This window comes from Miscanthus floridulus, chromosome 11 (assembly GCF_019320115.1).
Source record: "Miscanthus floridulus cultivar M001 chromosome 11, ASM1932011v1, whole genome shotgun sequence".
Taxonomy (NCBI): domain Eukaryota; kingdom Viridiplantae; phylum Streptophyta; class Magnoliopsida; order Poales; family Poaceae; genus Miscanthus; species Miscanthus floridulus.
In genome coordinates, this window is record NC_089590.1 from 26,507,180 (window position 1) to 26,523,232 (window position 16,053).

The following is a 16,053-nucleotide window of genomic DNA, read 5'->3' on the forward strand; positions in this document are numbered from 1 at the left end:
GTGGGTCATGTGGAATGTCACTTCTTTCCGTTTAGAGATAGTGCTAATCTTGACGCAAGATAGGTGCACGGTTTGCGTCGAGCGTAACATAGGCTCGGAAATCATTTTGCCCGATGGAGCTCCTTGGTGACGTGGTTCATATGGAATCTCTCTTCTATCTATTTGGAGGTAGCATTAGCGTCGGTGCAAGATAGGTGCATGGTTTGCACTAGACATACCATAGGCTTAGAAATTGTTTTGGTCGCACCCGATGGTACCACTAGGTGATGAGCCTCAAGTAGAAGCTCATTTCGGTACGTTTGGACATAGTGCTAATCTTGACGCAAGATAGGTGCACGGTTTGCGTCGAACGTACCATAGGCTAGGAAATCATTTTGGATGCACCCAATGGAACTCCTCGGTTACGTGGGTTATGTGGAATCTCACTTCTTTCTATTTGGAGACAGTGTTATTGTCGGAGCAAGCTAGGTGCATGGTTTGCGCTAGACGTACCATAGGCTCTGAGATCAGTTTGGACGCACCCGATGGTACCACTAGGTGATGAGGCTCAAGTGGAAGCTCATTTTGGTACATTTGGAGATAGTGCTAATCTTGACGTAAGATAGGTGCACGGTTTGCGTCGAACGTACCATAGGCTAGGAAATCATTTTGGAAGCACCCAATGGAACTCCTAGGTGACATGGGTTATGTGGAATCTCAGTTCTTTCCGTTTGGAGACAATGTTAGTGTCGATGCAAGCTAGGTGCATGGTTTGCGCTAGACGTACCATAGGCTTTGAGATTGTTTTGGACGCAACCGCTGGTACCACTAGGTGACGAGGCTCAAGTGGAAGCTCGTTTTGGTCTGTTCTGAGATAGTGCTAATCTTGACGCAAGATAGGTGCATGGTTTACGTCGAGTGTAACATAGGCTCGGAAACCATTTTGCATGCACCCGACGGAGCTCCTTGGTGACGTGAGTCATGTGGAATCTCTCTTCTTTTCATTTGGAGGTAGTGTTAGCGTCGGTGCAAGATAGGTGCATGGTTTGCTCTAGACGTACTATAGGCTCAAAAATCATTTTGGTCGCACCCGATGGTACCACTAGGTGACGAGGCTCAAGTGGTAGCTCATTTCGGTACGTTAGGACATTGTGCTAATCTTGATGCAAGATAGGTGCACGGTTTGCGTCGAACGTACCATAGGATAGGAAATCATTTTGGATGCACCCAATGGAACCCCTAGGTGACGTGGGTCATGTGGAAGTCACTTCTTTCTGTTTAGAGATAGTTCTAATCTTGACGCAAGTTAGGTGCACGGTTTGCGTCGAGCGTAACATAGGCTCGGAAATCATTTTGCATGCACTCGATGGAGCTCCTTGGTGACGTGGGTCATGTGAAATCTCTCTTCTTTTTATTTGGAGGTAGCGTTAGCATCGGTGCAAGATAGGTGCATGGTTTGCACTAGACGTACCATTGGCTCAGAAATCGTTTTGGTCGCACCCGATGGTACCACTAGGTGACGAGCCTCAAGTGGAAGCTCATTTCGGTACATTTGGACATAATGCTAATCTTGACGCAAGATTGGTGCACGGTTTACGTCGAACGTACCATAGGCTAGGAAATCATTTTTGATGCACCCAATGGAACTCCTTGGTGATGTAGGTCATGTGGAATCTCTCTTCTTTTCATTTGGAGGTAGTGTTAGCGTCGGTGCAAGATAGGTGCATGGTTTGCTCTAGACGTACTATAGGCTTAGAAATCATTTTGGTCGCACCCGATGGTACCACTAGGTGACAAGGCTCAAGTGGTAGCTCATTTCGGTACGTTTGGACATTGTGCTAATCTTGATGCAAGATAGGTGCACGGTTTGCGTCGAACGTACCATAGGATAGGAAATCATTTTGGATGCACCCAATGGAACCCCTAGGTGACGTGGGTCATGTGGAATGTCACTTCTTTCCGTTTAGAGATAGTGCTAATCTTGACGCAAGATAGGTGCACGGTTTGCGTCGAGCGTAACATAGGCTCAGAAATCATTTTGCATGCACTCGATGGAGCTCCTTGGTGACGTGGGTCATGTGGAATCTCTCTTCTTTTTATTTGGAGGTAGCGTTAGCGTCGGTGCAAGATAGGTGCATGGTTTGCACTAGATGTACCATTGGCTCAGAAATCATTTTGGTCGCACCCGATGGTACCACTAGGTGACGAGGCTCAAGTGGAAGCTCATTTCGGTACGTTTGGACATAATGCTAATCTTGAAGCAAGATAGGTGCACGGTTTGCGTCGAACGTACCATAGGCTAGGAAATCATTTTGGATGCACCCAATGGAACTCCTAGGTGACGTGGGTTATGTGGAATCTCACTTCTTTCCGTTTGGAGATAGTGTTAGTGTCGGTGCAAGATAGGTGCATGGCTTGCGCTAGACGTACCATAGGCTCTGAGATCGTTTTGGACGCAATCGATGGTACCACTAGGTGACAAGTCTCAAGTGGAAGCTCGTTTCATTCTGTTTAGAGATAGTGCTAATCATGATGCAAGATAGGTGCACAGTTTCCGTCGAACGTAACAAAGGCTTGGAAATCATTTTGCATGCACCCGATGGAGCTCCTTGGTGACATGGGTCATGTGGAATCTCTCTTCTTTCTATTTGGAGGTAGTGTTAGCGTTGGTACAAGATAGCTGCATGGTTTGCACTAGACGTACCATAGGCTCAAAAATCATTTTGATCACACCCGATGGTACCACTAGGTGACAAGGCTCAAGTGGAAGCTCATTTTGGTATGTTTGGAGATAGTGCTAATCTTGACGCAAGATAGGTGCACGGTTTGCGTCGAACATACCATAGGCTAGGAAATCATTTTGGATGCACCCAATGGAACTCCTAGGTGACGTGGGTCATGTGGAATCTCACTTCTTTCCTTTTGGAGACATTGTTAGTGTCGGTGGAAGATAGGTGTATGGTTTGCGCTAGACGTACCATAGGCTCTAAGATCGTTTTGGATGCAACCGACGGTACCACTTGGTGACAAGGCTCAAGTGGAAGATCGTTTCGGTCTGTTTAGAGATAGTGCTAATCTTGATGCATGATAGGTGCAAGGTTTGCATCGAGCGTAACATAGGCTCAGAAATCATTTTGCATGCACCCAATGGAGCTCCTTGGTGACGTGGGTCATGTGGAATCTCTCTTCTTTTCATTTAGAGGTAGTGTTAGTGTCGGTGCAAGATAAGTGCATGGTTCACACTAGACGTACCCTAGTCTCAAAAATCATTTTGGTCGCACCCGATGGTACTAGTAGGTGACGAGGCTCAAGTGTAAGCTCATTTTGGTACGTTTGGACATAGTGCTAATCTTGACGCATGATAGGTGCACGGTTTGCGTCGAACGTACCATAGGATAGGAAATCATTTTGGATGCACCCAATGGAACTCCTAGGTGATGTGGGTCATGTGGAATGTCACTTCTTTGCATTTGAAGATTGTGTTAGTGTCGGTGCAAGATACGTGTATGGTTTGCGCTAGATGTACCATACGCTCTGAGATCATTTAGGACACAATCGATGGTACCACTAGGTGACGAGGCTCAAGTGGAAGCTTGTTTTCGTCCATTTAGAGATAGTGCTAATCTTGATGCAAGAAAGGTGCACGGTTTGCGTTGAACGTAACATAGGCTCAGAAATAATTTTGCATGCACCCGATGGAGCTCCTTGGTGACGTGGGTCTTGTGGACTCTCTCTTCTTTCTGTTTGGAGGTAGTGTTAGCGTCGGTGCAAGATAGGTGCATGGTTTGGACTTGATGTACCATAGGCTCAGAAATCATTTTGGTCACACCCGATGGTACCACAAAGTGACGATGCTCAAGTGGAAGCTCATTTTGGTATGTTTGGAGATAGTGCTAATCTTAATGCAAGATAGGTGCACGGTTTGCGTCGAACGTACCATACGATAGGAAATCATTTTGGATGCACCCAATGGAACTCCTAGGTGACGTGGGTTATGAGGAATCTCACTTCTTTCGGTTTGGAGACAGTGTTAGTGTCGGTGCAAGATAGGTGCATGGTTGGCGCTAGACGTACCATAGGCTCTGAGATCATTTTGGACGCACCCGATGGTACCACTAGGTGACAAGGCTCAAGTGGTAGCTTGTTTCGGTACGTTTGGAGATAGTGCTAATCTTGACGCAAGATAGGTGCACGGTTTGTGTCGAACGTAACATAGGCTCATAAATCATTTTGCATGCACCCGATGGAGCTCCTTGGTGACGTGGGTCATGTGGAATCTCTCTTCTTTCTATTTCAAGGTAGTGTTAGTGTCGGTGCAAGCTAGGTGCATGGTTTGCGCTAGACGTACCATAGGCTCTGAGATCATTTTGGACGCACCCGATGGTACCACTAGGTGACGAGGCTCAAGTGGAAGCTCATTTCGGTACATTTGGAGATAGTGCTAATCTTGATGCAAGATAGGTGCATGGTTTGCGTCGAACATACCATAGGATAGGAAATCATTTTGGATGCACCCAATGGAACCCCTAGGTGGCGTGGGTCATGTGGAATGTCACTTCTTTCCGTTTAGAGATAGTGCAAATCTTGACGCAAATAGGTGCACGGTTTGCGTCGAGCGTAACATAGGCTCAGAAATCATTTTGCATGCACCCGATGGAGCTCCTTGGTGACGTGGGTCTTGTGGAATCTCTCTTCTTTTTATTTGGAGGTAGCGTTAGCGTCGGTGCAAGATAGGTGCATGGTTTGCACTAGACGTACCATCGGCTCAGAAATCGTTTTGGTCGCACCCGATGGTACCACTAGGTGACGAGCCTCAAGTGGAAGCTCATTTTGGTATGTTTGGACATAATGCTAATCTTGACACAAGATAGGTGCACGGTTTGCGTCGAACGTACCATAGGCTAGGAAATCATTTTGGATGCACCCAATGGAACTCCTAGGTGATGTGGGTTATGTGGAATCTCACTTCTTTCTGTTTGGAGACAGTGTTAGTGTCAGAGCAAGCTAGATGCATGGTTTGCGCTAGACGTACCATAGGCTCTGAGATCGTTTTGGATGCACCCGATGGTACCACTAGGTGACGAGGCTCAAGTGGAAGCTCATTTCGGTACATTTGGAGATAGTGCTAATCTTGACACAAGATAGGTGCACGGTTTGCGTCGAACATACCATAGGCTAGGAAATCATTTTGGATGCACCCAATGGAACTCAAAGGTGACGTGGGTTATGTGGAATCTCACTTCTTTCCATTTGCAGGTAGTGTTAGCGTCGGTGCAAGATAGGTGCATGGTTTGCACTAGATGTACCATAGGCTTAGAAATCATTTTGGTCGCACCTAATGGTACCACAAGGTGATTAGGCTCGAGTGGAAGCTCATTTCGGTACGTTTGGAGATAGTGCTAATCGTAATGCAAGATAGGTGCACGGTTTGCGTCGAACGTTCCATAGGCTAGGAAATCATTTTGGATGCACCAATGGAACTCCTAGGTGACATGGGTTATGTGGAATCTCACTTCTTTCCGTTTGGAGACAGTGTTAGACATACCATAGGCTCTGAGATCATTTTGGACGCAACCGATGGTACCACTAGGTGACAAGTCTCAAGTGGAAGCTTGTTTCATTCCGTTTAGAGATAGTGCTAATCTTGACGCAAGATAGGTGCACCGTTTCCGTCGAACATAACATAGGCTTGAAAATCATTTTGCATGCACCCGATGGAGCTCCTTGGTGACGTGGGTCATGTGGAATCTCTCTTCTCTCTATTTGGAGGTAGTGTTAGCGTTGGTACAAGATAGCTGCATGGTTTGCACTAGACGTACCGTAGGCTAAAAAATCGTTTTGGTCGCACCCGATGGTACCACTAGGTGATGAGGCTCAAGTGGAAGCTCATTTCGGTACGTTTGGAGATAGTGCTAATCTTGACACAAATAGGTGCACAGTTTGCGTCGAACATACCATAGGCTAGGAAATCATTTTGCATGCACCCAATGGAACTCCTAGGTGACGTGGGTCATGTGGAATCTCACTTCTTTCCTTTCGGAGACAGTGTTAGTGTCGGTGGAAGATACATGTATGGTTTGCGCTAGACGTACCATAGGCTCTAAGATCATTTTGGACGCAACCGATGGTACCACTAGGTGACGAGGCTCAAGTGGAAGCTCGTTTCGGTCCATTTTGAGATAGTGCTAATCTTGACGCAAGATAGGTGCTTGGTTTACGTCGATTGTAACATAGGCTCGGAAACCATTTTGCATGCACCCGACGGAGCTCCTTGGTGACGTGGGTCATGTGGAATCTCTCTTCTTTTCATTTGGAGGTAGTGTTAGCGTCGGTGCAAGATAGGTGCATGGTTTCCTCTAGACGTACTATAGGCTCAGAAATCATTTTGGTCGCACCCGATGGTACCACTAGGTGACGAGACTCAAGTGGTAGCTCATTTCGGTACGTTTGGACATTGTGCTAATCTTGATGCAAGATAGGTGCACGGTTTGTGTCGAACGTACCATAGGATAGGAAATCATTTTGGATGCACCCAATGGAACCCCTAGGTGACGTGGGTCATGTGGAAGTCACTTCTTTCTGTTTAGAGATAGTTCTAATCTTGACGCAAGATAGGTGCACGGTTTGCGTCGAGCGTAACATAGGCTCGGAAATCATTTTGCATGCACTCGATGGAGCTCCTTGGTGACGTGGGTCATGTGGAATCTCTCTTCTTTTTATTTGGAGGTAGCGTTAGCATCGGTGCAAGATAGGTGCATGGTTTGCACTAGACGTACCATTGGCTCAGAAATCGTTTTGGTCGCACCCGATGGTACCACTAGGTGACGAGCCTCAAGTGGAAGCTCATTTCGGTACGTTTGGACATAATGCTAATCTTGACGCAAGATTGGTGCACGGTTTACGTCGAACGTACCATAGGCTAGGAAATCATTTTTGATGCACCCAATGGAACTCCTTGGTGATGTAGGTCATGTGGAATCTCTCTTCTTTTCATTTGGAGGTAGTGTTAGCGTCGGTGCAAGATAGGTGCATGGTTTGCTCTAGACGTACTATAGGCTTAGAAATCATTTTGGTCGCACCCGATGGTACCACTAGGTGACGAGGCTCAAGTGGTAGCTCATTTCGGTACGTTTGGACATTGTGCTAATCTTGATGCAAGATAGGTGCACGGTTTGCGTCGAACGTACCATAGGATAGGAAATCATTTTGGATGCACCCAATGGAACCCCTAGGTGACGTGGGTCATGTGGAATGTCACTTCTTTCCGTTTAGAGATAGTGCTAATCTTGACGCAAGATAGGTGCACGGTTTGCGTCGAGCGTAACATAGGCTCAGAAATCATTTTGCATGCACTCGATGGAGCTCCTTGGTGACGTGGGTCATGTGGAATCTCTCTTCTTTTTATTTGGAGGTAGCGTTAGCGTCGGTGCAAGATAGGTGCATGGTTTGCACTAGATGTACCATTGGCTCAGAAATCATTTTGGTCGCACCCGATGGTACCACTAGGTGACGAGGCTCAAGTGGAAGCTCATTTCGGTACGTTTGGACATAATGCTAATCTTGAAGCAAGATAGGTGCACGGTTTGCGTCGAACGTACCATAGGCTAGGAAATCATTTTGGATGCACCCAATGGAACTCCTAGGTGACGTGGGTTATGTGGAATCTCACTTCTTTCCGTTTGGAGATAGTGTTAGTGTCGGTGCAAGATAGGTGCATGGCTTGCGCTAGACGTACCATAGGCTCTGAGATCGTTTTGGACGCAATCGATGGTACCACTAGGTGACAAGTCTCAAGTGGAAGCTCGTTTCATTCTGTTTAGAGATAGTGCTAATCATGATGCAAGATAGGTGCACAGTTTCCGTCGAACGTAACAAAGGCTTGGAAATCATTTTGCATGCACCCGATGGAGCTCCTTGGTGACATGGGTCATGTGGAATCTCTCTTCTTTCTATTTGGAGGTAGTGTTAGCGTTGGTACAAGATAGCTACATGGTTTGCACTAGACGTACCATAGGCTCAAAAATCATTTTGATCACACCCGATGGTACCACTAGGTGACAAGGCTCAAGTGGAAGCTCATTTTGGTATGTTTGGAGATAGTGCTAATCTTGACGCAAGATAGGTGCGCGGTTTGCGTCGAACATACCATAGGCTAGGAAATCATTTTGGATGCACCCAATGGAACTCCTAGGTGACGTGGGTCATGTGGAATCTCACTTCTTTCCTTTTGGAGACATTGTTAGTGTCGGTGGAAGATAGGTGTATGGTTTGCGCTAGACGTACCATAGGCTCTAAGATCGTTTTGGATGCAACCGACGGTACCACTTGGTGACAAGGCTCAAGTGGAAGATCGTTTCGGTCTGTTTAGAGATAGTGCTAATCTTGATGCATGATAGGTGCAAGGTTTGCATCGAGCGTAACATAGGCTCAGAAATCATTTTGCATGCACCCAATGGAGCTCCTTGGTGACGTGGGTCATGTGGAATCTCTCTTCTTTTCATTTAGAGGTAGTGTTAGTGTCGGTGCAAGATAAGTGCATGGTTCACACTAGACGTACCCTAGTCTCAGAAATCATTTTGGTCGCACCCGATGGTACTAGTAGGTGACGAGGCTCAAGTGTAAGCTCATTTTGGTACGTTTGGACATAGTGCTAATCTTGACGCATGATAGGTGCACGGTTTGCGTCGAACGTACCATAGGATAGGAAATCATTTTGGATGCACCCAATGGAACTCCTAGGTGATGTGGGTCATGTGGAATGTCACTTCTTTGCATTTGAAGATTGTGTTAGTGTCGGTGCAAGATACGTGTATGGTTTGCGCTAGATGTACCATACGCTCTGAGATCATTTAGGACACAATCGATGGTACCACTAGGTGACGAGGCTCAAGTGGAAGCTTGTTTTCGTCCATTTAGAGATAGTGCTAATCTTGATGCAAGAAAGGTGCACGGTTTGCGTTGAACGTAACATAGGCTCAGAAATAATTTTGCATGCACCCGATGGAGCTCCTTGGTGACGTGGGTCTTGTGGACTCTCTCTTCTTTCTGTTTGGAGGTAGTGTTAGCGTCGGTGCAAGATAGGTGCATGGTTTGGACTTGATGTACCATATGATGGGACAAGGGGTTGTTCCTGATCTTTTGGTGAGTGTGGATAAACTCGATTTGGGGTGGATTCGACGTTGGCTGTCCGACTACAACGACCACAAGGTTGCTGCGCCTTAGCAACAGGTACACCGGCTCCGATTGTGATGTTCTTGCCGTGCCAAGAACACCATGAACCTGCAAGCAACCGAGAACAAGCAAGAACAAGATGAACAAGCAAATAACTCACGGATTTAAGCCAAAGGCCGAATCTGAATCACAAGTTGGGGTCTTGAAACAAGCAAATCGGGTGGTCTAGTCGACACACGCGTTTACAAGGAAGAAGCAGCAGCTATCTTGCATCTAAACAAAACCCAACCTCATTCTGATGGCTGCTGGCTCTATTTATAAGGAGGAGAGCACAAGGGGGAGTGGGAAACCCTAATCTGGGCGTCCCTCAATGGGCTGTAGGTCTGTGCGTCCTTTGGCTTGCTGCGCACAGATTCGGTAGATTCTGATAGTGGGGTTGGACCCATGTGAAAGAGGACGACGCGCTCTTTCCAACAAGTCAAAAACCAGCTTCATTGGATCTCGTATCAAGGAGTTATGGTACTTTTGATGGAGTGTTTCCTGCTGTCTCGAGATGAGCTGAGCGCCCCATTAATGATGATTCCCACTTGTTCGGCTGCTCCATCCTCATCATGGGGTCTAAACATGAGGCAATGGGGTCTTGACCAACATTCCTAAGAATAAGACAATCATCACCATGATTTAGTAGCATCCAATTCTGAGACGAGTTTGTATGAACAGCGAGGAACGACTTTACCTGATAATTAAGTTGTTGTGCTCGAGCTCTTGTCATCGGACCTTGTTGTGCAGCAGGTGTGGTTGTATCAATGGAAGGGATGTCCTCATCATCCTCCCCTTCTTGCATTTGAGTCGTCCTCGACTCTAGTTCATCCTCTTCTCCCAAATATGGTTTCAAATCTGCAATGTTAAAAGTGGGGCTAACCCCAAAAGCTGCAGGTAGCTCAAGTTTGTACGCATTATCATTAATCCTTTCTAACACTTTAAAAGGACCATCGGCTCTAGGCAGCAACTTAGACTTTCGCAAATCAGGGAACCTATCTTTTCTCAAATGGAGCCAAACTAGATCACCAGGTTCAAAAATGACATGTTTCTTCCCTTTGCTACCAGCTAGTTTATACTTTGCGTTCATGCACTCTATTTTCTCTTTAGTGGTTTCATGCAATTTTAAGATCAGTTCAGCACGTTGTTTAGCATCAAAGTTCACTCGCTCCGAGGTCGGAAGAGGTAACAAATCAATAGGAGCACGTGGCACAAACCCATAAACAATCTCAAAAGGGCTTTTCTTAGTGGTAGAATGCTGTGAACGATTATAAGCAAACTCAACATGAGGCAAGCACTCTTCCCACATTTTTATGTTCTTTTTCAAAACAGCCCTAAGCAAAGTAGATAATGTTCTATTGACAACCTCAGTTTGTCCATCAGTTTGGGGATGACAAGTAGTGGAAAATAAAAGCTTAGTCCCTAGCTTAGCCCACAAAGTTCTCCAAAAATGACTAAGAAATTTTGCATCCCGATCAGAAACAATGGTGTTAGGCACACCGTGCAATCGAACAATCTCACGAAAGAACAAATCAGCAACATGTGTAGCATCATCGCTCTTATGACATGGTATGAAATGTGCCATTTTAGAAAATCTGTCCACAACAACAAACACACTATCCCTCCCCTTCTTTGTTCTAGGCAGTCCTAAAACAAAGTCCATTGAAATATCTTCCCACGGTGCACTTGGAACAGGAAGAGGCATGTATAAACCATGAGGATTAAGGTGTGACTTAGCTTTCTGGCATGTTGTGCAGCGAGCAACGAACCTCTCCACGTCTCTCCTCATCTTGGGCCAAAAGAAATGACCAGCAAGGATGTCCTCTGTCTTTTTCACACCAAAATGTCCCATGAGTCCTCCTCCATGCGCTTCCTGCAACAATAACAAACGCACAGAGCTAGCTGGAATGCATAGCTTGTTAGCTCTAAAGACAAACCCGTCGGTAAGGATGAATCTGTTCCATGTTTTCCCCTCTTGGCAATTCAGCAATACATCTTTGAAATCATTGTCATGTGCATATTGTTCCTTAATAGTTTCCAAACCAAAGATTTTAAAGTCAAGTTGTGAAAGCATGGTGTAACGTCTAGACAAAGCATCAGCAATTATATTTTCCTTCCCCTTTTTGTGTTTGATGACATAAGGAAAGGACTCGATGAATTCAACCCACTTGGCATGTCTACGGTTCAGTTTTGCTTGACTACGGATGTGTTTCAAAGATTCATGATCAGAATGTATGACAAACTCTTTGGGCCACAAATAATGCTGCCATGTTTCCAAAGTCCGAACTAGAGCAAGCAATTCCTTATCATAAGTAGAATAGTTCAAACTAGGGCCACTCAACTTTTCACTGAAATACGCCACAGGTTTCCCCTCTTGTAACAGCACACCACCCAACCCAATTCCACTAGCATCACATTCAAGCTCAAAGGTTTTGTTGAAATCAGGAAGTTGGATTAAAGGTGCATGAGTTAACTTATCTTTGAGCGTGTTGAAAGCATCCTGTTGGGTTGCAGCCCAAGTGAAGGTTGCACCCTTCTTGGTGAGTTCATGCAGCGGGGCTGCAATGGTGCTGAAGTCCTTCACAAATCGACGGTAGAAACTAGCAAGTCCTAGAAAACTCCGCACTTGTGTGACCGTGCAGGGAACAGGCCAGCTGTGTATGGCCTCAACCTTGGCTTGATCAACTTCGATTCCCTGCAGTGTCACAACATATCCAAGAAAAGAAACTCGATCTGTGCAAAAGGTGCACTTCTCAAGATTGCCAAACAAGTGTGCATCCCGTAGAGCATTGAAAACGGCACGCAAATGATCAAGATGTTCCTCTAATGATCTACTATATATCAAGATGTCATCAAAGTATACCACCACGAATCTGCCAATAAAAGAGCGTAAAACCTCGTTCATTAATCTCATGAAAGTGCTGGGTGCATTAGTCAATCCAAAGGGCATGACAAGCCATTCATATAAACCAAACTTAGTTTTAAACGCTGTTTTCCATTCATCTCCTAGCTTCATACGAATCTGGTGGTAACCACTACGCAAATCAATTTTAGAGAACACAATTGAGCCACTCAATTCATCAAGCATATCATCTAACCTTGGAATAGGATGACGATATCTGATTGTGATGTTGTTTATCGCTCTACAATCAACACACATGCGCCATGATCCATCCTTCTTAGGAACTAAAAGCACGGGAACGGCACAAGGGCTAAGAGACTCACGCACATAACCTTTGTTGAGCAATTCTTGTACTTGTCTCTGAATCTCTTTTGTCTCATCCGGGTTGGTCCTATACGGCGCACGATTAGGCAAGGAAGCCCCAGGGATGAGGTCAATCTGGTGTTCAATCCCTCGAATTGGTGGCAGCCCCGGTGGTACCTCCTTTGGAAAAACATCGGCATACTCCTGCAAAAGATTAGTGACAGCAGGAGGCAAAGAAATAGATGTATCTTCGAGTGAAAATAAAGTTTCTTTGCAAACCAAAGCATAGCAAACAGTAGTACTAGCATCAATCTCATCCAAATCAGATTTGGTGGCAAAGTAACAAGAGCCTTTCAGCTTGATCTCATTTTTATTATGATGAACAGATTTGCTAGACTTCTTCTTATGTTTCTCAAGTTCATTAGCGACAATCTGATTTTCACTAGCAACAGCCTGATTCTTAAGTTTGCTAGCTCTAGCAAGTTCATCTCTTAGAATAGCCTCAGGGGACATGGGGTGCAACACAATCTTCTTGTCATTATGCACAAAAGAGTATTGATTTGTTTTACCAAAGTGCAAGGAATCTTTATCAAACTGCCATGGTCTACCTAACAACATAGAGCATGCTTGCATAGGCACAACATCGCAGTCAATGGAATCATGATAAGAACCAATGGCAAACTCTACCCTTACCAATCGTGTTACCTTCACCTTGCCGCTGCTGTTAAGCCACTGAATGTAGTAAGGCTGCGGGTGTGGTTTTGTGCTCAACAAAAGCTTCTTCACCATTTCAGCACTTGCCAAGTTGTTGCAGCTTCCTCCATCTATGATCACACGGCAAGAGCGTTCCTTGATCACACACTTGGTTTGAAACAAAGTGTGGCGCTGATTTTGCTCAGCCCTCTCCATTTGGGCACTTAGCACCCGCTGCACCACGAGGCTCTCATAGTGCTCAGCAGCTTCAGCCCCAATGTGCTCTTCGTCTTGTTGGAAATCATCTCCTTCCGCTACATTGTTAGCAGCAAGCAAAGCATATGTTTCTTCATCAAAATCACTAGCAGAGGAATACCCACCATCAGCTCGCACAACCATCACACGTGTGCTTGGGCAGTCCTTGCGTACGTGGCCATATCCTTTGCAGCGTAGGCACTGAATATCCCTTGTTCTCCCCGTGGATACCACCGAGGATGAACTCTTGGCAGATGTAGCCGTTGCTCCTCTAGTTGGTTCACTTGGGCATGGTACAGAATTTGTTGTAGAGGAGCGTGGCTTGATGGTCGAGGAAGATTGTGGGGGTGCACGCGTTGACGGTGCAGCAGTATTGGAGGGTGTCCACGGGCTAGCACGACCTGCAGGAATGTTAGCCCTCATGCTAGCTCGTCGTCCCTGCACTTCTCGTTCAGCTTTACAAGCAAGGTGAAATAAACGATTGACAGAATTATATTCCTTATAAGCTAGAATATCCTGAATCTCCCGGTTCAGCCCACCCATAAATCTAGCTATGGCACCATCCTCATTTTCCTCTAGCCTGCAACGAAGCATACCCATTTGTAGCTCTTGATAGTATTCTTCTACAGATTTGGATCCTTGCCTCAATTGTTGCAACTTATGTAAAAGATCACGGGAATAATAAGAAGGAACAAATCTGGCCCGCATGACCCGTTTCAAAGCATCCCAAGTTGGTGTGTTATTTGGGTTCTTACGATGGTATTCAGACCACCAAACAGAGGCAAAGTCAGTAAACTCACTAGTTGCAGCCCTAACACGTTTGTCCTCAGGGAAATCATGGCAAGTAAATTTCTGATCAACAGCTAATTCCCAACTAAGGTACATATCAGGATTATACCTCCCATCAAAAGCAGGTATGGTGAATTTAATCTTGCCAAATGAGTCATCGGCACGTACCTCTTGCCGTGGTCGACGAGGACCTGTCTCATGGCGGCGGCGATGTTGTTCGATGCGTCGATGACCATTCAGCTCCTCATCAAGCTCAGTGTCCGCTGCATATTCTTCTTCATCATGACCAGCAGCACTGCCCATGGTGTTGTTGTTGTTGTGATTGCGTCGTTCGAAACCATCACAGCGATTCTGTTCCATCCTCTCCAATCGCTCCAAGACACCTACAAGAGATGTATTAACAGAACCAAGAGTGCCTTCCAAGGAAGCCAACTTGGTGTTGGTCTCAATCTGAGCCGTCTCCAATTGACCAAGGCGCTCATTGGTGACACGAACATCCTCATCAAGGTGTTCAGCATGGAGCCTCACTTTGCGTTCAAAGTGTTGCAGCAAGGCTTTTGATCGAGGTGATTGTGGAGGGGTCCTTTCACCTTCTCCTGCCATGGTTAGTATGTAGCAAGGGAATCACAAGAAAATATGTCCTACCAACTAACTGAATTAGGTGGCAACAATTTTCATTCTCTCAGCATGTGCAACCGAGTTCTTACAAGTCCTTACCTTGCTATGCAGATGGTGTTGGCGACGACAAGAACAACACAAGTAGTAGCAAGTAGAACCCTGTGACGTTGTAGATAATTTGTGGAGCTGTAGGTGGCTTAAAAAAAATCAAGGTACAGCTGGAACCACGTTAGTCAATGCAAGTTGAATAAGTGTTCAAAGATAGTACCGTGCTGGTCCTAGGCTAACCCGTGCTAGAGACGCGAGCCTAGACACAAATGTTGTCACCGGACAGTAGCAAACAATGGAAATGATGAGAGTAAATAGCATCAACTTAACCCTTCTTTTTTTTCTTTCTTTCTTTCTTTCCTCCTTTTCCTTTCTTTTTCTTTTCTATTTTCTTTTTCTTTTCTTTTCTTTTCTTTTCTTTTCTTTTCTTTTCTTTTCGACAAGTAGCACAAACTGAACTTTTGCAATATGATTATAACAAGAATGCAGCAAGTAGCATAGACTTTCTTTTACTAGGGATAAGGATTGCAACAAGTAGTACAAATATGCAATTTGAACTCTCTTATTTTCAGAACTGAGTGTACTCAGATTTGCACCAAAACGACAGGTGCATAAGGTAGTGTTTGTGTAGGCACGGCTGAAGGTGATGGTGGTGAGGGTTTCAGCGAAAAGGTCGAGAAAAACAGCGGTGCTTTTGCTGCTGGTTGTGGTGGTATTGGTGGAGATTGCAGCGGCTGAAGTGGGGGGAAAGGCAACAACGGATTGTGTGGTGACTGAAACGTGACAAGAACTCGAAACTCTAAAGGATTAGAACCTAAGAACCAGCACTTGACACCACGATGTAAACCACAAACTCAACAAGCAAAGAACTAAGCAGATCAGCAAGGCTCAAACTTGTGTTTGGAATTTCAGTTCTATCCTATTTTTATATTTCTGGACTATAGGTAAAGTAATGAACGGTAAATCACTCACCAAAGAACCTTGCTCTGATACCACATGATGGGACAAGGGGTTGTTCCTGATCTTTTGGTGAGTGTGGATAAACTCGATTTGGGGTGGATTCGACGTTGGCTGTCCGACTACAACGACCACAAGGTTGCTGCGCCTTAGCAACAGGTACACCGGCTCCGATTGTGATGTTCTTGCCGTGCCAAGAACACCATGAACCTGCAAGCAACCGAGAACAAGCAAGAACAAGATGAACAAGCAAATAACTCACGGATTTAAGCCAAAGGCCGAATCTGAATCACAAGTTG

General features: G+C 45.5%; 1 protein-coding gene across 1 annotated transcript; it reads right to left on the reverse strand.

Annotated features, from left to right (window-relative positions):
- Window positions 1-11,526: 11,526 nt before the first annotated feature.
- LOC136491722 (uncharacterized) lies at window positions 11,527-15,777 on the reverse strand. Its single transcript, XM_066487973.1, has 2 exons — window positions 11,722-15,777; window positions 11,527-11,594 (listed from the first exon to the last, which is right to left on the reverse strand). Exons 1-2 carry the CDS (start codon window positions 14,732-14,734, stop codon window positions 11,527-11,529), a joined length of 3,081 nt encoding a protein of 1,026 aa, XP_066344070.1. The 5' UTR covers window positions 14,735-15,777.
- Between the last annotated feature and the right edge of the window lie 276 nt (window positions 15,778-16,053).

Bases quoted from the DNA above. Each gene is read 5' to 3' on its own strand.
- LOC136491722 (XM_066487973.1), bottom strand. From the start codon at position 14,734: ATGGCAGGAGAAGGTGAAAGGACCCCTCCACAATCACCTCGATCAAAA. The intron at 11,595-11,721 runs GTGCAACCTTCA...ATGTGATGCTAG, and splicing joins GCATGAACTCACCAAGAAGG to TGGAATTGGGTTGGGTGGTG.